The following is a 26,616-nucleotide window of genomic DNA, read 5'->3' on the forward strand; positions in this document are numbered from 1 at the left end:
CCATGTGCAGATGGTCAGTAGTATAACTAAGACATTATCATCTTTATTTCATTTCAGCACCAGGTAAGCAAAAATAGGCTCATCACAGAACGAAGGGAAAGGAATTTTAATTTTGTAGGAACTGACCTTGCATATCAAATTCCAAGCTTGCCAGATACTTCCCAGGATATGTCCTACTAGCAGTGCATACCCCATAGTAGTAACTGCTATGGGAAGAAATTCTTCCTTCATAGAATCATAGATTTGTAGATTATTATAGATTCATAGAATCACAGAGCCATAGAACAGTTTGGGTTAGAAGGGACCTTAAAGATCACCTAGTTCCAATCCCTCTGCCATGGGCAGGGACACCTTCCACTAGACTGGGTTGCTCAAAGCCCCATCAGACCTGGCCTTGAACATTTCCAGGGTTGGAGAATGCACAACTTATCTGGGCAACCTGTTCATCTACAAGTTAAAGAGTTTCTAACAAAAGCTGAAGCTGCAAAAGCAGAAAATGGCAGCAAATTTTTTCAGTTACAATGAAGTTATGTTTTAGAATATGTCACTGAGGAATACAAGCTCAAAGAGAAAACAGCTCCTGCTGGGCTTGTGACACTTAAACATGCAGACGTAATAGGAAGAAAACATGGTAGCCAGAACTAAACAGATCCACAATGTATTTTCTTGAAACTACTTTTTTTTTTTTAAATTCCCTACATCATTTTTGCCTAGCTGGGTGCAAGAGCAGAACTCACATGCTAATTCAGAAGTTCTACAAAACCAAGAAAAGCACAGGAGCTTAGCTCTTGCCGGGTATTGCCTAAAGTTTGCTGTGACTGCTCTTGAACATTCACACCATGCAGAACCACTGGCACAGATCCAAAGTACAATGTAATTGCAGACTTCTCAGCAGCAAAGCAACATGGTCCCGCTAAAAGTAGAAGCAAATTAATCTCATAAAAACTGCATGGTCAAAGCTTTAGAATGTGCTTCTTCACTTTAATGGTTGTGTTAAGGCTTTAAGCTGCAGGTTTTGAATGTCTTACAGCATCCCAGGTGGAAAGAAGTCAAATAATTTTTCTGAAAACAATAAAGACCAAACTGCTGTAGCCAGATCACTGCTGATAATTCACCACCCTGGAGCCATGATGGCACTGTTGATGGTCATCACCATCTAGACTAGCAACAGTTCTACTATGACTCTAGACTGCAGTTTTCTTGGATACGCCTACAGCTCAGAATAGAAGGAATAGCTTTGCCTGCTCCTTAAAATACTTTTCTTCACCTTTAGCACATCTTGATTCCTTCCTAGATACATCTTACTTTAAATTAGAACAGATGGCTCATAATTTCCCTGATGCATGGCAATAACTGTAGACTACTGTGCTTGGGTTAGATGCTGAGGACACAGAGCAGCTTGCTACTGACCCATTGCTAAAAGCCTGACTGGTGCCATCTTACATATAGGGAGTAACAAATATGAGCAGCAGCATCAATGACCTAAAAAGCCTCCCGTCCCAGCATGTATCAACTGAGGACTCCAATTCTGAGGTTATGTTCTTTTTTTCTCTTTCTTTTAAACCTTCCAACACTTCAGGTATGTAGAAAAATAAGGGCCACTGCCCCGGCAAATAGGAGTAAGCCTCTTTTAGCAACTCTTATTTTGCGAAGGGTTGAAGTGCACAGTAGGGCTGTAGGAAAACAAACTACTATGTAAAAGCTCCTTCACAGCTACTGGTGACATCAATATGGTTACCATACAGTAAATGCAAAGTAATCACAGAATCACAGAATCCCAAGGGTTGGAAGGGACCTCAAAAGATCATCTAGTCCAACCCCCCTGCAAGAGCAGGGTAACCTAGAGTACATCACACAGGAACTTGTCCAGGTGGGCCTTGAATATCTCCAACATAGGAGGCTCCACAACCCCCCTGGGCAACCTGTTCCAGTGCTCTGTCACTCATTCCAGATAACTCCCCTTGAAAGATTCAAGTAATTTTGAGGAAGCATTTCCATCTGCTCATGGGATATGGATGTCTGGAGGACTTGCTGCCTTCCTCAGCAGCCTCTTGTAATTGTTGTTTTCAACCTATATTTTTTTCTGATCAGAAACATTAACAAGGACGCTCTCCTCTATACAGCCACCTGTTTTATAACAAGTGCTTTCTCCTGGGCTTTCTCCTGGGCTACCACCAAATTCTCATACAGGAACAATTTTACAGACTCCTTCCTCACTTCTTTCCCTTCCAGAGGTTGGAAACGCCAATGAAAACACTGGAGAAAACACTGAAAGACTTAGGAGGAAGACATATTTATCAATATTGGCATGTCTTGAGTTTTGAATTCCCAGGTGCTATCAACAGTACTACTCTCCTGAGGAGCCTTTAAAACTCTTCATGAAATTATAACCTCAATTTAAAAACCATCATAATGAGATGTTAAATTGCAGAACATAAAACATGCGGTATCAAGTATCTTATCACAAATACAAGGGCATTTTACCTCAAACAGAAAGTTTCCCTAAGTACAAATACTATGTTCAGTATCTGAGAATTAATTAGCACCACGTAAAATATGAAAGGTTGATCAAAAGTCAATCAAAAAGCCCAAATCCACCATTAAAAACAGTGGCAAGGAACATGAAATACAAATTTCTGAACTACTTCTGTATGAAAAGTTCTAAAACCCCTTGAGCAGACTGCTAAGACTCACTGAAGGTCAGACGCTTAAGAAAGAGAAGACCTATGTCGTTTGAAATTGCATTTAATTCACTTCAGTTCTCCCAGCCAATTCTCAGATGAGCAAATTATTCAAAAGTTTAAAGCTAAAGACAGTAAAGACAACTTAGCTTCCAAGGAGGATTAGAACACCTCATAATGAAAGAACGGGCAGTGAACCAAGGTGCACCACTGTAGCAAGGCATTTTATTAGTATATCTGTTTCAAAGGTAACCAATATACAATGTCCAAGGCAACATCTATACTTACCATTCTCAACTTCCTATAATAGTTCTAAGCATCACAAATGCAAGTACAAGAACTATTTTAAGTTATTTCAGCTCCTAGTTTCAACTGTGATTGACTTGTTTCCCAGTTTCATCTGTTTAAAGTCCTCCTTTGCTTACCAAGACATTACTGAAGTCAGTCAAAAAATACTTGGTTTACTCGCCCAAAACAGCTACCAGATGATTTGCAAATTGGTAAATATGATTAAAAAATCTACAGAGTAGAAGCAACTATCATGTGTGCCCAGTTTCAATATCCACTATTGACAAAAATCTCAAAAAACCCCAAACAGTTCAAGAGATCAAAGAAAATGGCTTGGAGCTTTGCCAGATTTGAAGATTAATTTACCAAATCTGCATCCAAAAAAAGCAGAATTTTATATCCAGGCTAAATCATTCTATAACAAGCAAGGTGAATACAATGATGTTCCAAGACAATATTCCCACTACTTATTGAAACAAAACTTAATTATTATCTGGGGCATGGGAGAGATTACATATTCCTGTTGTATCTACAGTATAAAAATACATGCACATGCTGCTTAAACGTCAGCACTTGTAGCTTTATCAGTCACCTAGAACATTTATGCGTCTGCATTCTCTCATACAATATTCAGTGTCACTGCTTGTAAAAATGGGAATACCAGTCCCAGCCACATTCAGGCTCATGGTTTTTCCTCAACGCTTTTTTAGGATGGTGCAGCCTGCTTACCTGCAGACTGCCCTGTGTAGACTGCCAGTGAATGTAAACTCTGTCAGAGAAACCTCACTGAACAGCTTTTCAGAGCTGGTTGTCAGAATGCGTTGATGAACAGAGACCTTTGCAAAGAAAAGGAAGTCTATTTTCTCAGTTACAGTTCCAAATCAGGTTTCTGACACTGGCAACATAAAATTAACCTTTGCTAAGTAACTTACACCCTTAGGCATTGCAGCAAATGTGCAATGATATGGATTTTTCTGGTGGTGTGTATTAATTTAAGTCTGAGGATGAAATACCCTATACAATAGCATCTGGACATGCCAGAAGAAGTTGTGAACTCAGTTTCACGAGACGGCAACATCACTGTGTCTGATCCTTCAGTTGTGCCTCTGAATGATCTACAGAATGGAAATCACATATTAACTCTGAAATGCTGGCAGAGGCACACTCTTAGAGATTTGGTAAAAGGAAGTCTGAAACAAAGCCTAATTCAAAACAGCAAATGCTGAAAATGAAAATGCCAGGAAATCGCCCAAAGGAAAACTACATGAAATAGTGTAGGTATTTATCAATTATCAGCTCTCACAAAAGGAGGAATGGCTAATTTGTTGAGAGACAAAGAATGCATTTAAGTTTCTGGATACATAAATTGCTCAGATCTGCAAAAGCGAAAATGTATAAAGCAACTCTGTTGCTTTGAAAGTGTGTAACTTAAAACTTTCCACCAACCACACTATGACTTGTTGTAAAATATATTTTTCCTTAAAATATTAGCTTCAATTTTCATACTTTAATTAAATGGTCTAATTTTACATCAGATTTTTAATTTCCAAGCCCTCAGAAACACTTTCATTTCCTAATTACTGAAAGAAAACAAGAGGGAATTGAACATAATATATCTCATGAAATACATTCCATTTAATTCTCCTTCTAGAGCTTCCTGGGAGAAGGGAGTAGGGAGATGCTAAACTGAGCTCCCAACAGATACATACATGACTAAAAATTACCTTACAGAGAAAGAATAGAGATTTGGGTGCTGAAGAGTGAGGTTAAGAAATCAGATTAATTGTACAGGAGAATTATTCCTCCTCCCAGGGAATGAAGCAGATCTTTTTCATCTTCTGGCTTTTTTTTTTTTCCTTCAGTGTCACAAGGAGTTTCCTTCTAGCCATGATAAAAGTTTTCCACTGCTGGGTCCTAGTATAGTGAAATGGCCTTAAAATTCAAGAGATGCTGTCATTTCATTTTTCTTTTTATGTTAGTGGTTAATAGTAACTTTGGCTTTGCAGTAAAGGGATACAGAGGAAAGATCCTTCATACTTCTCCCCATTAAGTTCTATGTTCTTCATTATTTAAGTGCACTGGACTGTCTGAAGAGCAGCTTTGCTCTGCATGGCTAAACATAGAAAAGTTTTTATCTTTAATAAGGTCTTAGATAAATAATCTCAAATCTCAGTGGGCCTTGTTAAAGCAACATCATACATTTTTTGCACTGCCTGATGAGTTTGGAAAAAAATAATTGTCTACATATCAGTCTGAGATCATGCTGACTAATGTGTCCTTAGGGAAGAGACTGTTGAAATGCATATGTTTAACCATTAGAAATGGATTTACAGATGCAATTATGATAAATCAGTATAGGTTTATTAAATAATGATTCATTAAAAAGAAATGCACGTAGATCTGAAAATACAAGACATGAAGAACCAATGCTTAAATGCTGTAGAGCTCGTGTGACCTGTTGGTTCTGTGCACTGTGAGCAAACTGGGAGATACTCACTTAACTCAGTTTTAGATACTCAGCGAGCCGCTTGATGATCAGGGATGAGATAGCTGATGAAGATACTGAACCCAGCTGTTGATCCTGCCTGGACATCTAAACTGCTCATCACTCATTTCCTAAACTGCCACGGTTCATGGTGCAGTGCCTTTAAGCAAATCAAAATTGGCAACAATTTATTTCAAACATACGCTCTAAACTTCAATAGTTGAGGACTTGACTGTGAAACAGTCAGGCATCTGTGCTTCAAAAGCAGGGGGAACAGTTGGTACAGTAACCTCAGCTAAGACTATGACTAAAAAATAGGGTTGGCTTAAGCAAAACAATCTAAGTTCCTCATCTCAGCAGTGCAGGGAGGGCAGCAGAGAGGTGGTATGCCCCATGGCCAAGCAGCAAACCCAGTAAGCACTGTTGTATCCCCTTGCCTTGTTACTAGTGGTCACACCACAGTCCCCAGTAAAGACTCTAAACAAAAGCCAAGGGAGCACAACATCAGGCACAATGTAGAAAATATGATCCACAAACCACAGGGCTCACAGCTGAACCATCACTTACTAGGACAGAGCTGCCCGTTGAAACTTCTGGGTAAATAATGTGAACTGTACTCATGTTAGGTACCAGTACCTTCCCACCACATCTCTCTGACTGCCTACCTCCAACTGCCCCTCACCACCACTGTCGGATCAACCAGCAGTCTCAACACTGACACCTGAGAGTACCAGAAAGATGGTGTCTTTGATACCCTGTCCTAACAGTATTGAAATAGGTGTGCATTCTCAGGACCCTAGACTAGCAACAAACAACAACAGTTATTTCCTCAGCATAATCAACCAGGCAAGCAGCAAAGAAAACTATTTCTTTAAAAAGATCAAATTAAGTCAATGTTGAATGAACCAGTGGTCTGTATGATCAGTGATGACACAGTGCTTCTCTTGCCCTGTACCTAAAAGCCCTGGGTTTCCTGGCTACAGCATAAAACACTTCCCTGGATGTTCTCACGCGGGTTATTCCTACCAGCTGTGCCACATGAAGATTTGCATATGCTCCATAAACTTTAATTCCCTTTTTAAGACCTATTATACCAAGCAGGAGGCCATTTCTGACTTTGAAATGGATTTTCAGAACAATGTAAAGATGAAAATGTTTTCTGGCCTTTGATTTTTAAGCCTTTGGGTAAAACTAAATCAGTTCCGCAGTGTTGTTGATATTCCATATAGAGGTATTCACAAATATCAGGCACTCTAGAATGTTACACTTGAATCCAAAGGGAGAAGTTATCCTGCTGTACAAATAAAAGCTGTAATCACTGTTCACAAAAAGCTCTCAGTTTGCAGCTTTAAAGATGAGTTTGTTTCTGATGTACTGACTTCAGAAGAGAAGAAAATTCAGTATTCTAAGATGTAATTACATGAACCTGCAGTGAAGTAAGAAACACCACAAATTACAGAATTGGTTGATCCTGAGAATTTGCTGACAGCAAAATTTATTATTTCCACTCATTCAATCCAAACCATTGCCAAATAAGAGTCTAATTCTAAAGTTAGAACTTCATATATGCCAGATTTTCCCTTTCCCACCGAAACCATAATTTTCCTGCATCAGTTTATTTGTATTTTCCCTCTTCACTTATAAGATTGTGCAAAATCTGTAGATGCTCACTCTATGCAAGTACAACATTGGCATTAATATAGCAGGTGTTGCTAAAAGTCAAATTTTACAAGCAATTAAATCCTAAATAAATAAATAAAGCTAGCATTCAAGAACACAACTTCCTTTCTTAGAAAAAAAAAAACAAAAAACCCATAAAGTTAATTTGAAACCATAAGTTGGCATAGCAACATTTTTGACAGGTCACAAATGCCCAAACTACCTGATTTTACTACATCCCACGGTCTGCTGCGAAAACTCACAGCAGACTAATTGCCAATCTGGAAAGATCAACTTTCCATTAGACCGTTTTCCCTGTCCCCAGCCAGTATGTGTCCTAGCACCACATCAGGTTTTCTCTATGCATGGAAATACTCTCCCATAAATAACCTCTCCATCATTCACAAAACTGTCCCTAGTTTTAGCACCTCCTCAGAGCTAATTCCCAACTTTTCCCTTTCAACTATTCTTAAGTTTTACCCTTTTGTTATGGCAGAGATTTAACAATGTCTGTATAACCCATGCTAATGCTGATGGAGCTTCCTGTAGCACTTATGAAGCTGTCCAGAGTCCTGCTGTCCTGCTGCAGACACAAAGCAGAGCTGGCCATCAGTCACCCTCTCAAGAGAGCACTGCAGGGGCTGCACTGCACACACACTTACCTTGACACAGTCAGATCAGTGAATGCAGATTATTTTGTCTCTTTAATTTAGTTTTCTGAGCTTTCTTAAAATTTTGTGAAAGAAAAAGAGGGAAAGCTAGTCTCAAAAGCATGAGGAACAGGAAGGGGAGAAATACAGCCTGGCAGCTGATTTCTGGACATGTGCAAGAGCAGAATTAAAACGAGGAGAGAAAGGATTTAGATGGAAGATTAAATCTAGATTTAACCAAGTTAAGTCAATGCTGATGAAGGAGTTGATGTTACATACAGACTAAAATCCTTTTTCTTGAGAAAAGGAAGTACAGTAGGCATGGAAAGACTGAGTCACATACAACAGCTCAATGAGAAGCCTTTGAGCAGATGACCTCATTCAAAGAGGAGATGCAACAACTGAAAGTAAGACAGTTGCAGACAAAGTACTATAAATCCTCTGCAAATAAAATTAATTAGAATGGACTTCAGACATAGAAGAACACATCACAGGTAAAGAAATAATGCCACACTTGATAATTACTACATACTGAATAGCAGCCCAATCAAGGCCAAGGCACCACTGTGGCTCTCCACACACATTCAAACACATCACTCTGAAGAGATTCCAGAAAGCAAAATAGATACAGTGACGGTGAACTGGAAAGTGTTTTGGCAGGTCAGTGGCAGAACTGGAAAACTGAACTAGAAGGCATTTCCCAGCCAAAAAAAAAAATCATCTCCCTGCAAAAACAGGCAATGTGTTGAAGCATTGCTTTCTGACATTTTATCACACTTCATCTTTAAAAGCAACAGTGTTTTTTGGCAATATTATTCCTACTAGAAGGCTCTGCAGGAACCACACTGCTCTGATATCAGAAAACTTCCAATCCCCAGCTGAAACTTTGTCATAATTAACTCTATCTGTATGTTCTCTCCAATTTCTCCTGAAGGCAATCAATGAACATTACAGTTTACTGGCAGCCACTACTACACTATGTTCTTGAAATATTTACCAAATTAGACTTGAGAGGTAATTGGTGATATAAGAAACTCACATGGACAACTGCATTAATTCAATGATGCTATGGGTATAGGAGAGCTGCAGAGGTGCTAAAAGTGTAGAACTGTTATGTAGGAGGGCAAAAACCAGCTCCTCAGATTTCTTCTTGCAGTAGCCAGTGAAAGTTTCATCAGTTTCAGAAACACAAAATAAGAGTTTTCAATAAAATCTCTCAACTCAGACAAGAGTTTGTATTTCTTAATCATCATGAAACTCCTGAAAAACTAGAGGCCTTAATAAAATTAATGACATGCAGCCACTTCTGTTTACAAAACAACTGAACAGCAGTTCGCAGAAATAATATGCAAACAGGTGAAAAAAAGGAAGTAGAGAATAGTGACAGGTATTTCAGGTACAGGTATTTCAGCTATGACTACAACCAATAAATCTTACATTTGGTAATGATGTTAGATTGAAAATGCACTAAAACATTAATTATCTGACAGCTTTTCTTAGACCCCTCTTTAAGGCCCTTTTTCAGATGATTCTTCACATTATCAGTATTAATTCCAACTGTTCAAACCTTTGCTGGATTCCTTTTTCGTTTTCCCACTTAAAAAAAATACTTATCAACTTCTGGAAGAAGTTTAAAATCTGGAAAAAAATTAGTGTAAAAAATATGTAGAAATGCTTCAGTGGTGTCCCTCTGTAGGCCATGCAATTGTTTTCATCATAAGATAACAACTTAATGAGGAAACACATTTTATTGCTCAACCATACTGCTTTGTGAGAGACACAGGATGGCTGGGAAGCAAGTCAATAAAGAAAAATAAATAAGAAAGTGTAGTTATCTCAACAGTTCCGTATTAACATAAAATAATTTTGGAGGTTTCAGAAAAATCAGTCTTCTCAGGGGAAACAAAAATTGTGCTTAGTTTCAAACCCAACTTCTAACTGCTACTGATACAATGCTGCTGCCTATCAGTACCAGCTGAAAAGCCAGCCCCAGCTGCAGCACTGGAAACATGGATGTCCAGTTGACACACATGCCTGCAGTCATTTCCCTGAAAACCCATCTTCAATGAGACACTGTACAATTTTGCTTTCTTCAGGAAAGCCAGCAAAATCAGGGCCCACAGGAGCACTCTTCATTCGTGCCTCTGGGACTATGGACAATACCTTAACATCAGAATCCCATCAGTGTTGTGAAGTAAGGAAAAATTTGCTTAAAAGGTATAATGGTAATACTGCACATCGAGCAAACACAGAGGGTAAATGGGCATGGTCAATCCAACAGCTCACAACTGACAAAGTCTAATGGTCCTCCTTTTGGCAATTGCTTGACTGAAATTCTAAAATTCTGCAGCAATTTTATTCCCTGGAACAACACCTTCTACCTTTCCAGTCAGATCTCTTCTTCCTCAAACATTCCTATACATGTAAGTATCACTTATTATGCCTATTAGTTATACAAATTATTTTGTTTATAGCTTAAGGCAAATATTCAGAGAAACCAGCAGAAGAATTCCTTGTTTTGTTTTGATGCTACAGCATTCAAAATAAGCAACCAACAGCAACATCCTACTGTTTCCATACACAAATGGAAATACCCTGAACAAATTCGCAAATTAGTCTTCCCTGATCTCAAGTCATACACTCCCAATTTGATTTAGCCTTACTGATTTAAAAAACATTGCAAGTAAAATTAGCAGCCTAAACCATGTTTCTGCAGCCTGTCATGGAGGAATACAATAGAAACAACTAATGATAATTAATTTAAACCAGCCCATGATCTTACAATTCAGTAAATCAAGTTTTGAGGTTTAAGTAGTTCTTGTCTGCAATCTGCCCAACAGGCTTTTTTAAGTTTTGTTTTTTTCACTCTTGGCTTGTTATAGGATTCCTGCCTGCTCAAATGGATGCTGTCATTTAAAAGGCATTATAGGAGTTGAGTACTTACAGTTCCCAAGTGAACCCAACAGTCTTTGTAAGTCTATGAGAAACAAACTGTAAGCCTCTAAGCGGTAAGCTGCAACAGTCTGACATACGATTATAAAATTATCCTCAATGGATCCTCACTATGACATTCAGGCTATCTGGCTTTCAAAAAAGCAGTGTTACAGGAAAACAAAATGAATATAATAGAGATATGTCAGGTATGTCTTATAGTAAGACTTCAATAGATGTGGCATTGCTGACCCTCCAGCAAACTGATTGGTAAATCTAACTCCTAAATGTAACCAGCAAGAACACTGCATGCTGTAGTTTAGGAACTCCATGTCCATTTTGCCAATATGAATGCAGAATTGTTTTTCCCTAAATCCCCAAACCTAGACTTAGACGCAACATGCTGAAACCAGCGGGAGATCTGTTTAGAAGAGGTTAAAAGAGTACTATAGAGCAGTAGTGAACTTCTGGAACTTGCTGTTACAAGAGATTGCGGAGGCAGACAACACAGTTAGGTCAAAAAGTGTTTATTCAAACAGATGGTCAAAAGATGCATGAACAGACAGTAAAGAAAGTAAGCAGGGCTGTACCCTCTAACATCCTTAATACAACAACTACAGAGCTGAGCAGTACAAGGAAGTGCCGAAGCTCACATGCTGCTCTGAAGAACACTTCTGGTTGTTGGAGGGAGAATACTGGGCTAGATGGCACTCTGCTCTGGGGCAGCATGGCATTTTTTACATTCTTATCATCCTATAAAAGCAGAATAAACTACCTGGCAATGCAGCTGGTTTAGACTATACATTTTGAATTAGTTTCAGATAGTCTTGCTGCATTTAATTAACAATTTTTTCCCATCCAACTTGACATTTTTCTCCTTGCCAATCCTGAGATTCACAAAAGAGCAATCTGAGCCAGAGAGATGAGAACAACCAAAATTGTGCTTACCTTAATTACAGTGTTTCATGAATAAGTATGAAGAATAATATGGAAAAAAATATACAAGCATGAGTTGTATTTTTCATTCTATTAACAAAATATTAATCAAGAAGTATATTAAATATGATAGCTCTTAATAGCATATTTATAATATTTTTTTTCTAAAAAATCAGAACATAAGAAGTAGCTAACCAATAGCATTTACAGCAAATTTTTTATTTTTACATTGCCAAATAGTATGCATTTAGCATTTACCACTTCTAAAGTAGGGTACCACAGCAGTACCCTGCCAGATGAGTAGTTACACATCAGCATCTGTCATGCTCCACAAGCAAAAAGGCAGGCTGTTGGTCAGATTATTAACAAATGGCTAGTGATTCAAGACTGCAAATCTGTTTTTTAAAACGTTACTGACTTCATGCTAAATTTCAAGAGATGATCAAAAAAGGCAACAAGCTCAACTAGGATGGTAAGATGAGCAAAATTTTTGAGTGAAAATACAAGAGACTTTATTTGGTAGACAAAAGGTTTATCCCAATATTTTTCTCTGTTTTAGTCAGTACTTCTAAGACTACTTAAAATTCAAAATATCAGGTATCAAGAAATATGACACCTATGAAGAGTTAAAAAGATCTATCAGATCTGTGTTTAGGAACAAGTACAAAGTTCTTAAGTAACTACCATAAAAGGATGCTGCACATGATAGATCTAGTTTCAATTAAGAAGTCAGGGTATTTTGCCTGAAAGTTATACTTAAAAGTTGCATACATCTTTTCCAAGAGGTGGAAAAGGCTGTTACCAGTACTGAAGAACAGTTCTTTCTTCTGAAAAACAACTTCTGGGTAAAAATAATATTTCTCAGATAGAGTTCTCGTCTTTTTCTCCAAGCTTCAGCCCGAGCATTCAAAGTTCATGACCCCTACAGCTTCCACATGTCTATCAAACTCTGAAAAGTATTTTTTTTTGACTCTCCTGTCCCAAAATCCTGACTAGCATCATGCTGCATCTTTCAAAAGTCTTTGCCTGACTGCTCAGTCAGGTCTTTTAAGGCAACGCACCCCACCTGTGGTATCAGTTCTCTTAACTTGAAACCTGAAAGTATTCAAGAAGGAACAGAAAAAATAATAAATTTGAAACAAAACAAATTCTTTATACTCCATTTACAATCACATTCACTTCTTTAACCATTCCAGATATAGCACAAAAAGTTTATTATACTACAGAAATAATCTTAAAAGGAGCACGGAACAGTAAAACATAGGTCACTCCTCAGTCAGGCAACTCTTGGTCGGTGTGCTCCCCTGTGTTTTCTACAGGCAAGAGTTACTGAAACACTGGAGAAGGGTATTCTATTTCAGACATACAAAAAACAGTGAAATAGGACACAATTAGGTGGGTTTACAAGAGATAAATTACTCTAGAGTCATACACAGAATGAAAGTCATTCTTGGGACAAATAAATAACATTCTGGAATACATCAGTAACAGCTTCATAAACAGCTCACTATACATGGACTATAATAAAAGCACTGGAACTCAAAACCTCCAGGTTTTCAGCCACAAACTCAATTTTCTAGCTCATTCTGTCCCTCCAAAGCTAATGAAATGAACATCTCCTGGAAGTCATGTTTCAACTCTCAAATGATAAGCAGCAAATTCTCACATAGGAGAAGACTTCTGAACAAACTGTACATCATTCAGAGACACTCTAGATGCATATGAGGAATAAAAAGATAACAGTGACTATTTGACAAGATTTACCTAGCACACTACTATAAAGAGAAAAGTGTAATTTTTCACTAACTGTACCGTCACATATATTTCTTGAGATCAAGTTATGGTCAAACTGTCATATAACTGTATTTGCAATTTTCTCCATACATTTTTACAACTCTCTCACTTCAGCAGTATTTACCATTATCACTCCCAGCAGTCCAGGCTGTTTGCATAAGGTGTTATTTGCCAAGAACCTGTTACTCAAACAGAAGACCTCTTCTGTCTGCACAGCATATTTGTAGGTGGAGAAAGGAGCCTTGCTGAGTGAAAAGTGGAGGGAACCAACATAATCACATACACATCATCTAAATAAGAATAGAGCAGAAAATGTGTGGGGCACTCAACCACACTTGTAACATACTTTTTTTTGTAAGTAACAAGAAGAAATGACAGCATATAATTTCAACTAATTTGTTGTAGAAGGATTGCTCAAAAAGCTCCTGCAAGGACACACCTAAGTGTTTCTAGCCCTGTTTAACAGCTGAAGGAGTAAGATACAAATCAATAAAACACTTAAAGGCTACCCTCAGGAAGATGAGAAGAATAGGGCTCTGCTAGCAGAAACACCAAGAGCTAAACTATAAATTGCATGTCTGGATATATCAAAGCACGTCTTAACTTCACTATGCCTTAAAAACTACTGAACATTCTTAAGCAACAGAGTATAACATACAGAGAACACTCAGAGAAAACCTGTTCATAATTCATTGCTGAAAAAAGGTATATGGAGAGAGGCTCCACACAATGGGTTCCTAGTTTCGTCCTATTCCATAGCTCAGCCACTCTCTCTGAAACTGGAACAAGAGAGATGCTTCTTTCATTCATAAATGATATGAAGGTGCAAGCGCCATCAGAATGCCACATGTTGGAAAACAAAATGGTCATGGCCAACAGCGAAAAATGTTCAGAACAAAATTAGGATATAATTTGACAAAGGACAATTGCACGAAACCAGACACTCCAGCGTTTCAACCCAACCACACAGCTTGGTGTCATCAGCAAACTTGCTGAGGGCGCACTCAATCCCACCGTCCGTGTCACTGACAAAGATGTTGAACAAGACCGGTCCCAGCACTGATCCCTGAGAGACACCACTCATTACTGATCTCCAGCCGGACACTGACCCATTGACCACAACTGTTTGTGTGCCCCCATCCAGCCAGTTCTTTATCTACCAAGTGGTCCACCTATCAAATTGATGTCTCTCCAATTCAGAGACAAGGATGTCATGTGGGACAGCGTCGAACGCTTTGCACAAATCCAGGTAGACAACTTTGATTGCTCTGCCCCTGTCCATCAGTTCCGCAGCCCCATCATAGAATCATAGAATTGTTAGGGTTGGAAAGGACCTTAAGATCATCTAATTCCAACCCCCCTGCCATGGGCAGACACATAGAAGGCCACCAAATTGGTCAGGCAGGATTTCCCCTTAGTGAAGCCATGCTGGCTGTCACCAAGCACCTTGTTGTTTTTCATGTGCCCTAGCATGCCTTCCAGGGGAATCTGCTCCCAGATTTTGCCAGGCACAGAGGTGAGACTGACTGGTCTGTAATTCCCTGGGTCATCCATTCTCCCCTTCTTGAAAATGGGGGTTATATTTCCCTTTCTCCAGTCGTTGGCAACTTCACCTGTCTGCCATGATTTTTCAAATATGATGGCCAGTGGCTTTGCAGCTTCATTCGCCAGCTCCTTCAGAACCCATGGATGGATTTCATCAGGTCCTATGGACCTGTGTACATTCGGGTTCTTAAGATAGTCTCGAACCGGATCCTCCCATACAGTGGGCCCAAGGTCTTCATTCTCACAGTCCTTGCCTTCCGAGAGTTGGGTGGTGTGGTCAGAGCCTTTGCCAGTGAAGACCGAGGCAAAGAAGTCATTAAGAACCTCAGCCTTCTCCAAATACAGGGTAGCCAGTTCTCCTGATAGCTTCCAGAGATGGCCCATGTTGTCCCTAGTCTGTCTTTTATTTGCAATGTACCTACAGAATCCCTTCCTGTTATCTTTGACATCCCCAGCCAAGTTTAATGCTAACTGGGCTTTAGCTTTCCTAACCTGGTACCTAAGCTTCCCGGACAACATCCCTGTATTCTTCCCAGGCCACCTGTCCTTGCTTCCACCTTTCATAAGCCTCTTTTTTCCTTTGAATTTTTCTCAGCAGCTCCTTATCCATCCAAGGAGGTCTCCTGGCCCTCCTGCTGCACTTCCTTCTAGTCGGGATGCAACACTCCTGAGCCTGTAGCAGGTGATCCTTGAATATCAACCAACAGTCTTGGGCCCCCCTGCCCTCTAGGGCTGTATCCCATGGAACATTACTAAGCAGATTCCTGAAGAGGCCAAAGTCTGCTCTCTTGAAGTCCAGGGCAGTGAGCTTGCTGCACACTCACTGTTCTGATGATCTCGAACTCAGTAATTACAGCCAGCAATGAACCATGAACATTTACCCTACTTAAACATTTGTTTCCTTTGCATTGTTAATGTTCATAATAATAGTGAATGTAAGGACAGTGATAGATAAGCCAGTGATTTACTGGAGGAAAGAGAGTTCTGTTGCTCACTGAAGCATGGCGTTGTTCATATACATAATTCCTAGTTTAAGGGGAAAAAAACATTTCTGCATCTGAGGAAGAGAAATATGCATTATGCTAATTACGAAGAATTGCAAAACCGCTCTGAGTAAAGAAATAATAAAGAGGTTTGGAGTAAGACTGTGCATTTCTGCTGACACTGTAGAAGTCCTCAAAAGAAAGATCACATATAAAAGATACTATGATCCCCTCAAGAGAAACATTCAAGTGCATCTCAAGGAATTTGAATCAAAGGGTTCCTTCAAAAAGGGGATGCCTGAATGTGAATTACTGTGCAATCCCAGTTAGGCTCTGTCTAGCAGAGGCAGTTTGCTAGAGGAGAATTTCACAAAGCCCAAGACCAAAAATGCTACCATGACTTTTCTCAGAGAAAGATTCATGCTTGTGTAAGAAGACTAAGTAGAGATTGTCTTTAATTTCTTCATCCATGTTTTACAAACATGTGATTATGCTATTATTTTCACATATTACAAATAAATGCTTTTATTTCTAGTTTACCTTAATCTATCTTAACCTATGGCCAAGCTTCCCATCAGAGACTCTACAGTGTCCGCAGTTAGGAAAGGTGCTTACCCTCCCATAGCACTCAATCAGATTCTGTCACTGCACGAATCAGACAGGACTCAAGTGTTACCAGTGACTTGAAACAGCTGAATAGGCTCTCTGACCTGCAACAGGATACTGGAGAGCATGCCTATCCTTTGCAAATGCTGGGGTATAGATCAAAAGCAGACTTCCTGCTGACTGCTTCCTACACAGGAGGTATCCTTGCTCACGCCTCACTCCCGTGGAGCAGACCATGGGCTCTGGAACCTTTCCATTATTTCAAAGGTAGGTGTGTGTGCAGAAACAACAAGCAAGGTAAGTATTACAATTATTAGTGGAATGTGGACATCTAAAACATTTGGAACTTAAACCGTTCAAGAATTCAGACATTTTGCTCAGAATTTTATCAAAAATAATATCTAAATACAAATACACTGCATTAAATAAGTTGTACTGGTTTTCGTATTTTTGTTTCTACTGTGTTTACCTTCTTGTTCAATACAGAAGAACTTCAGATTCATTGCACGTATCCAGGCAGTACTTCAAACCAACAGATAAATGAGGTAGTGGAAACAGACTGAAGTGCTAATATCCTTTCTACTGTTCTTTACTAAAAATATAAAAATAAGAAAACAATACTAAAATAACAGTTACTCTGGTTTCTGAACCTTAAAAAGAACCCTTTGTTCTTTCTCTTCTGTTATTGCATTTGTCCAGGGACTGGGTAGGGAAGATGTTCATTATTGTCATAGGAGAATTAAAACCTCAGTTGCACCTTCTGCTCGTTGTAAAGTCCCAAAGATAAATACAATGTAATCTTCAGAAATAAGTGATTTGTAACAAGTCTGTCTGGGGAAATGGAAAGAACTGAATGTAACCTCATGGTAAAATTATGCTGCTGAGAACTCCATTCAAGAAAAGCATTTGTGAATGCTAGGTAAGTGACCAAGTAGATAGGAATTTTATCTCAATAACAAGTCATTTTAACTGAACGTATGTTTAGGTAATTAAATCTTCTCATTGATAAAGAATAAAAACTTGAAAAGCAAAACTGTAAGTTATGCTTCTGTAAAATTAAAGAGTGGTAAGGGAAGTATCTTTTATTTTAGAGCAGGTAGTGGTTCTTCTGGTATCTCCGATTTTAAGAGTATGCAGTTTAAATTATAATACTTTTAAGATGCAGTTTGGATCAAATAACATTTAGATCACCTTCTGAGACTACTACGTTAATAAAGGTATTTTTTCTCTTACATTAATAACATTAATAACATAGTATGACCCTTTCTCTAAATATTGGAATTTTGCATTCTCTCCCTATGTCAGAGTTCATTTCAGCTATTCAATATTGGATCTGTTTGAAAAATAAAAAGGATGTAGTTGGCCATATTCTGGATAAACACTCTGATGAACTATGCATTCTTATAAGGTGTGTATTTCTTCAGAAAAATATTTAAATTCATACACACGTCTGCTTGTCTGTGTGAAACAACACTTTTGTTGTACTTTTGGGCTATAAATTAGCTGTGTTCTATGTCTGGAGGGAATGCCTTCTAAATTTTAAATACAGCTGCACCTATTTAAATCTGTCATCCAGTTTCCAAGAATTTAAAGGAAAAACAACAAAAACAAGGCACTATTTGAGTATGACATATGCAAAACCAATGCTTTCTCTTCGCACTGCAGAAACAAAAGGAGAAAATTATGCAAAAATCATATTCCATCCCCTGCAAACATTGGACCCACTGCTTAATCAATATTCTCTTATCTTTGCTCTCCAACAAATAAAGGCTTTTAACATGTTAACAAGCAGTGTGTGTTTTTCATAACTGTCCTGGTTTGAGCAGTAGCAGTCATTTTTTCTCCTTCTTGGTAGCTGGTGCAGTTCTGTGTTTTGACTTTTGGGCTGGGAACAGTTGCTGATAGCAAGTATGTTTTTAGTTACTGCTCAAATGCTTGGTTTGTGCAAGGCCTTTTCTGAGCTCATGCTCTGCCAGGGAGGAGGGGAGGCCGGGAGGAAGCAAGAGACAGGACACCTGACCCAGGCTAGCCAAAGAGGTATTCCATACCATAGCACGTCATACCCAGGATGTAACCGGGAGACACCCGGAAGGGCTGGAGCTCTGGGGGGATGGAGGAGGTATCGGTCGTTGCTCGGTCAGGCAGGGTGGGGTGAGTTATGGGTCAGTGGCTGGTGAGGTGTTGTATTCTCTTCACTTGTTATTTGCTTTATAATTATTATTTGTAGTAGTAGTAGCAGTAGTGATTTGTGTTATGCCTTAGTTATTAAACTGTTCTTATCTCAACCCGTGGGGGCTACATTGTTTGGATTCTCCTTCCTAACTCTCTGGGAGTCAGGGGAGCAAGGGGGGGAGTGAGTTGACGAGCTGTGCAGTTTGGTTTTAAACCACAACAATCATAAAGACTTTACTGAAATCAAATGTTTCCTTTATGAGGCCTCCAGCAGACTTAGACACATCCAAGAAAATCAGGACACATTCAAGAAAATAATTTATATGACATTGTACTTAACCACCTTCCTCACCTCTTTCCTCTTCTCTTAGGGTCCAGTTTCTTTTTTAAATAATACCACCACTGTGACCCATGAGACAATCCCTGTAGTACTGAAAATGACTTGACTTAAGCACACAAATTCCAGTCCTGTAAACAGCTCTTTCTCTTACAAAACAAAGCACAATTTTATGGCGAAAAAGGTCAAGAACGAAGATGGGACAGGTACAATTTGGTAAGCTAGTAATTACCCACTTCTACCCTCTTGTTTTCAGCTGTACTAAAGAGGTCCAAATTCTTTACTGTGGGAGTGCAGAGAGAGTTTTCCCATAAATAACTTGACAGCTGAGATCAGATTTTCACAAAAATCAAAGAAATTGAAGGTGAAGAGAGAGATCTGGCTAAACTCAGGCATCATGCACCAGTCAGCCCACGCTCCTTATCTCCCCAGTTTTGCCTCCTCCTCGAATTACATCACCTGGAACTACCGCTGCAGAGTGGCATGCTCTGAGACCGTACGGGCAGAACTCACTGACCCTCCATGGGATTTACGACACCACTATCCTTGCAGCTTCTGCCAACAGAGCTGGAAAAATTATCAGGCTTTGAAAGTGTCCAAAGAAGGAGATGGAACTGTTGGAAGAAGTCCAGAGGAGGGCCACAAGGATGATCAGGGGACTGTAGAACACCTCCCACATTAAGACAGGCTGAGAAAGTTGGGGCTGTTCAGCCTGGAGAAGAGAAGGCTGCATGAAGACCTCATAGCAGCCTTCCAGTATCTGAAGGGGGCCTGCAAGGATGCTGGAGAGGGACTCTTCATCAGGGACTGTAGCGATAGGACAAGGGGTAATGGATGCAAATTTAAACAGGGGAAGTTTAGGTTACAAACAACGAAGAAGTTCTTTACTGTGAGGGTGATGAGGCACTGGAACAGGCTGCCCAAAGACGTGGTAAATGCTCCATCCCTTTCGGTGTTCTAGGCCAAGCTGGTTAAGGACTTAAGCAACCTGGTCTAGTGGGAGGTTTGCCTGCTCATGGCAGGGGGGTTTGAACCAGAAGATCTTACCGTGCTTTCCAACCCAAACCATTCTATGATTCTAGGAGTTAAGACGGCAGGAAAAAAAAAATGCATAAATGGAAAAGCACATTACTCTCACATGTAACAGGAACATCTTCTATTTGTGTCATATGCATACACATGTAACCCAAGTTATCTACATGTGCCACTACAAACAACATAACTCTGGTCTGTGTTTTATTATTATGATGCAAAAATATAACAACTAGATTCACTTTGGCTGTAATAGAAACGAAGAAATATTCTACCAGCATTGTGCTTAAAAGAAAAAAAAAATTAAAATAATATGCTATTTCAAAGAGATACATCTCAAATGCAAAGATCAGAACTTGAGGTCAGAAAAGGCTGTACTTACTCCTTATTCCTGCTTTTAATGCATGGCTGGTAAAGGACTTTGACAGCATTCCAGGTTCCCACTGGTCCAGAGCTAGGCATGAAAATGTCTCCAAAAGATGTAAAAACATCATGGGAGGAGGAATTTCCCGAAGACTCCACCAGCAAAGTGTCAGAATTTAAAAGCCATATCTATAAATGAAAAAATTATTTATTATACTGTTCCTTTACTCTGATACTAAATCAGCTGATACAAAAGCCACATTCTTACTAAGTTTCTAACAAAGTATTAATAGACATAAATTGACATTTTATTATTCAGCACAGTCTGCACAGCCTCTCACAGAGAAAAGTGGGTTAATACAATAAACTGAAGCCTGATTTATCACAGTCACTCTTAAGATCATTATTTCTGTGAAGCTGTCTCTTTCTGTGACTGTAGCACATTCCCTTTGGTGGTAACAGAAGAAACAGTCCCGAGTCATCTGTTTCAGTATCAAACAGATTATATCTCTAATTTCACAGGGGTTTTTTATGAATTAGTTGAGCATATGGTGTTCAACAGCTGAGGGCTAAGCATAAGGAACTGAAAGACTGCCCACTGTAACTGCCAAAAATTAAGGATTTTTAGAAAAAGCATGACAGTAATGACTGGATGGAGCTAAAACATGCAAGGAAAAAGTCAAATTTTTATATTTGACTATGGGACTGGCATTCTTCAGCACTACTTGCTCACTGCAATTCATTGGGTATTTACAGGGGAGTATGTTGAGAAACCTGAACATTTTGCATCACATTATGGAACTTGACTGTGCGTAATGTGGTGCATTTAATCTCTGTGCAAGTGTTTCAACTTCTGATTCAGGACTTTCATGATAAACACTGTATAAAAAAAAGTCGGGCTTTTCCTTTATTCACAACCTGAAGTAGTAATCTGGCTTACCAGTGGAAATAAATTTATACAAGTCCCATGCCTGTGTGAAATGTTTATATATGAAATATTTATCATAGAAAAAAGGATTTATGCAGTGCTGCTCACTAGAGAATAATCTGCTGCTTCTCATGACCTAATCTGCTTCAAGTAAAACTAGTTACATGATGTTAGGTAGCAGACATATGATATCCCCTGTAGGACACATAGTATATGTTGTAATTGAATGTGACAGTCACGATTTATCAGAGCCCAAGGCTCAGAACATTACAGTGGAAGGTTCATAAAGGAAGAAGGAGATATATCGATAAAGATGTCTTGGGAGAGATGGGAGGAGTAGAATCACTTGAGCACATGCACATAAACGATGACAAGCAACTGCACTTGGCTTAGCAAGTGGCTGTTCATCAGTTTTGCTCCAGTAACTCACTGTACACATTCATAGCCTAAACTGCAAAATACCTCATTAGCAGGACCATTACAGATGGTACTTTAAGCCAAGTGTTGAAGATGTGTCAGAGAAAATGGGGAAAAAAGAGAAGTGTCCTATACACACAGGAACTGCTAATATGCTTACCTTTAACTAGAGTTCCTTCCTTTTGAAATGATCAAAACTTCCCTGTAAAGGAGCCCCCTGGGATGCTTTTCAGAAGAGAAATATCCTTCAAACTATTTTAGCGAACAAAGTAGCAATGGCTGTCTGCTCCATTCAGAATCCTTCTGCAACTTGCTTTACAGAAAGCAACCAAACCATTTATTTTGCAAGACAGCCTGTTAGAAAAGTACTTCCTTCTACTACAAGTGACATCTGACACATGGCATCTGACAGTAACATTCTACCATTCGTTCAGAGTATGTCTTTGTCTCAACAGCAATGCAAGAGCTCTGTACTAATAATTTAGCAAACAATACAGAGAAAGCAAATGCATCTTTGTGGGTGGAAGGACATTTGGCCATTAGAAAATCAGCTTCTGAACTACATTTGATTCTTTAGGCAATAATTTCCTTTTCCTCATGCATGAATTATTTTTTGATCTTGCTTTTGTCTGAATGAACAATCACTCACTAAGACTGTGTGTTGATTCAAAGCACTTTATGAATGTTATTCCTGGCTAACACAGTTTCAATTTTTGAACTGTGCTTTCAGCTGTTACCTACAATGTACAATCTTTCCTTCCTCTCTACCATTTTGTACAGCAAAGCCTGAACAACCAAATTCCTTTGATATTATCTCCAGTATGAAAAGAAAAGAACCTTTACAGAAAGATAAATATATAAAGTTTAGAATTCATTCACAGTGCAGATTAATGACCTTTTCTGAAATGACAACATCAAGAGAAAGTGTTTGGCTGTTTTTTCATCGGGTTTTTTTTCTTCTGTTTGTTTGTTAGGTTGTTTTTTTAAATCACCTTAACAATAGGCTTCAAAGATGTTCTTAGGAGAAAAGCTCAGTAATGCAAACATCTTTCATGACAGCTCCTTTGTCCTCACATTCAGACTGTTCAGATAAAGATGGTTTCATTTTACTTCACAAAGAATAAAGCTTTCTAGGAGAGCTGGACAGTCTCAGCAAGGTACTCATTATCTCACATCCTGATCACTGCAACATCTCCCTCTCAAACCTTGACCAATGTAAACTTGTTCTGCTCATGCCCTCCCAGACATGGTACAAGAATCAGTACATGATTTACAAGAATCAGTACCTGATTTACAGATCAGGACTCTCCCATTTTATTATATATTTATCTATGTAACAGGATATCTTCCCACTCCCTCTCCACTCACTCCTAAAATACAAACTACACCTTACTTTCAAAGCACTTTACAGATTAATCCCACTCCAAAAAACACATCTTTCAGTCAGTACTGGAAGACTGCAGTTAGTATTCAAACACTCCTAACTCTACCACACACATTTTGATTTTCACAGGTGTATCTTCTGTAGGTTTATCTCTTTCAAACCTATCCTCTATGTACAGAAAAAAAATCACATCTATTAAGGCGCTGCTATAATGACCAGTAATGTACCATTTTCTCACTAACATTTGAGGTCCACATCTTATTCTGAGATTGCAAGTCATGGAACTCCAAGATAGAGAGCCCTTCAACAGTGGAGCAAAGAGAGGAGACAAGTGATTCATCTAGCAGATGTGAAGAGGACAAATACATATTTATGATAAATAAGTAAATCTGTATATGCCCCTTTTTTTTCTTTTCCTGAAACAAAGACTTCTATTTACTGTAATCTTTTAAAGAAAAAAACAACAAATAAGTCCTATACAGCTTTCAAGAAGTTGGTTATGACCAACTTAACAGAAACTCATGATATCTGCAAATATTATTACTGGTAATGTTAAGTGATACATGCAGAGGAAAGAAGGAAAATGAGCATACATAATACCTGTGGTTTAAAAAAAATACTAAAAAGACTCAATCTTAATTATCACATACAAATATTAAGCTGTGTGCATTCACATATGTAAGCATAAACACTGTGAATGAGTATCTTTGGCTCATTGTCAAAACAAACAAGTGGGACAGCTGGTCCATGATGCACCAGTGATTAGAACACTTGTCTAGCTTGGCTGTGCGCTCACAGCCTCAAGCACAAACATTTTTTACTGTTTAGCTGTTTGCAATCATTAATATTAGCAGTGCTTAACATTACACTTGTCTCCACAAGGCCTCTGAGTCCTAAAAATTAACCCATGACACCAGAACACCTGTGGGTTTCTGTACAGGACCCAGAACCTTATCCCGGACATGAGTAAGGGCTTTCTGATGTTAAACACACAAAAAGTATTAATAACTCACTAATAAAAAGGAAGTGATGCCAATCAGAAGCCAGCCCCTATGCTAATTCAGCCAACTCCTCTAATCAATACACTGGCAAAAAAAGCAACTTAGCTAAGATTAATCACAATCTGCTAAATAAGGTGATTTTTCTGATAGAAAATTGCCAGCTTGTCCTATACAAGCCAGTAGATTTAAGCATCAGAATATTATGTAACCTAGCTACACAAGGGAAAAAACTACAATTTTTAATGACTTCTCAATTAGATTATACACAGTGACTATTAGAGTTCTGGTTATGAGACCTTATTTTATCATCACAGAGGAAGCATTTCTGAGCGGTTGTGTAAATGTTTTCTTGGCACTAGATTTTATTTAAAAACAACAGATAAACGCCTCAGAATCTGGATGTTCAGAAATCACAGAACTTGGACAATATATATGTAAAGCGGTTTATTTAATTAGATTGCCTACTTCAAAAAAGTGCACCTGTACTGTACAGGGCAGGAATCTATAATCACGTATTTTTGTGTGTCTATGAATTACTCATACAAAATGCAAAATTACTGCCTATATTTAGTTCATGACCAAAAGAAAACTTCCCTTGTTATACCAAGTATATAGTATTGAGATAATTCTAGACCCAAACTCCTTTCTATTTTAAAGTTTGAGGAATTTAGCTGTCACTATTTAAACATCAAGTTTAACCAAGTTTAACAGCATTAGAACATTAAATATAATAGGCAATTTTATTTTTGTTTGCACTTCACTTTGCAGTGCAATGTAATGACTACATTACTAGTCTCTGCTGACTTAAGACAATATTTGTGAAAGATGCAACACAATTTGATGAACTTCTGGTGATTAAAGATAAGAAGCACTGGAGCAAGAATATATATATTATAAAGTAAAAAAATAAGCTTTATTTTCTGAACACAAAACACAGCGTTATTTCTGCTACTTGCAGTACATCTGTAGTACCTTCATTACTGTATTAATAGAGAAAATTTCTATATGTACATCTACCTAGATTAAAGTCCAGGGGTAAATTTCTTACTTGAACATATCTTTTCAGAACTACTTCAAGAATTTGAATTTGTTAATTTTCACTACGCATACAACCATGAACAGCATAAATAATACATTTTAGAAGCTGGGATTCATAGGTTAAACTTTTTTTTTCAGCAGGATAAAGTTTAAAAAATAAAAATAAAAATCTTACCAGAATGTAGATTTTTCCATTATCCCCCTTCAAGGTGAATCTAAATGTGCTTTTTGCAGAGGACAATTCCACAAGACACTGAGCAACCATACTCTGTATGAACTGAGACCTGTTTAAGAATGAACCCCTTATTATATGTTTTTATTAACAATTACATGGGCAAAGTCATTCATATCAGTGCAGTGCAAGCAGATGAGTATCTCCATACTATTGATTCCACTACATCCTACAATCACTTTTTAATGAAAGATGGGGCTTCTTTGTCTTTCTCTCCCTCAAAACAGAGGACCTTCTATTTCCCGTAAAAGAAATTTTTAATAGATAGCTCCACATCCTTTATTTTGACCACTCAAATGTCAAATGCCAAATAAAAGCTGTTCCCTGTTATCTTTTACACGTATGAACATAAAGTTCAGATTGATGCACATATTTCAAATACAATTCACAAAAGAACTAACACATAGTACATGATACAAGACAGCTAGATAACATTCTATTTCATCTTAGTCTTAACTTCGACCTGAATTACTTGAAAGTTCAAAAATCTTACTTCCAAGTAAACAATTCAAGCTTTACTTAATTTTACATAATTTAACCTTCCATTTCCATATTTAGTCATGCAAACTATTGAGTAAAAAAAAAGTATTGGATTTTGGCTTATCACCTAGGTAGTGAGACACTGCAACAAATTAGACATGATCTCTTTCCTGCATCACACACAAACAGAAGCAAACAAAATTTTACATGAGTGACTTCATACTACATTACCTTTACAATGCTTAATTCTGTGATGATTACATAAACTGTGACAGCATTTTTTTATTGTATGTAATTATTCAAGAAACTAAAATGTTACTGTATTTCAAGCATCTCTTCCAAAACCTTAACTTAAGCAAATTATTTGGGTTTTTTTCAATGTTTATTACCTGGGTTTTGGGCTGAAATTTCCACCAGATGGTTGAATAATCACCTCAGTGACATAATATTTAATGGTATCTAAAATGACAAAGACATTTTTCAAGTACAGTAGAATAACCAACTTGTTAAGAGTAGACTGAAAGTCATTTTATCACTATAGTAATTAAACTTTTGTTCAGTGCTCAATTAAGAGGTGCAGCAGGTAGTCAAATTCTGCTTTGGTTTGGGGGAGGAGAAGCAAACAATAAGAGAAAACATACATTGCCAGAAGAAAATTGCTCTGAGCTAATTAC

At 38.2% G+C, this 26,616-nt stretch overlaps 1 protein-coding gene across 1 annotated transcript in view; it reads right to left on the bottom strand.

Moving 5' to 3' along the window:
* UBE3D (ubiquitin protein ligase E3D) overlaps nt 1-26,616 on the bottom strand; it is an 83,450-nt gene that overhangs the window by 40,543 nt on the left and 16,291 nt on the right. The window contains exons 7-9 of the mRNA XM_034060745.1: nt 26,332-26,401; nt 25,406-25,514; nt 20,482-20,651 (exon numbers count right to left, since the gene is read on the bottom strand). Of these exons, the coding sequence (XP_033916636.1) occupies nt 20,482-20,651; nt 25,406-25,514; nt 26,332-26,401 (349 nt within the window). The remainder of the gene's footprint in view (nt 1-20,481; nt 20,652-25,405; nt 25,515-26,331; nt 26,402-26,616) is intronic.

Source organism: Melopsittacus undulatus, chromosome 3 (genome assembly GCF_012275295.1).
Source record: "Melopsittacus undulatus isolate bMelUnd1 chromosome 3, bMelUnd1.mat.Z, whole genome shotgun sequence".
NCBI lineage: Eukaryota > Metazoa > Chordata > Aves > Psittaciformes > Psittaculidae > Melopsittacus > Melopsittacus undulatus.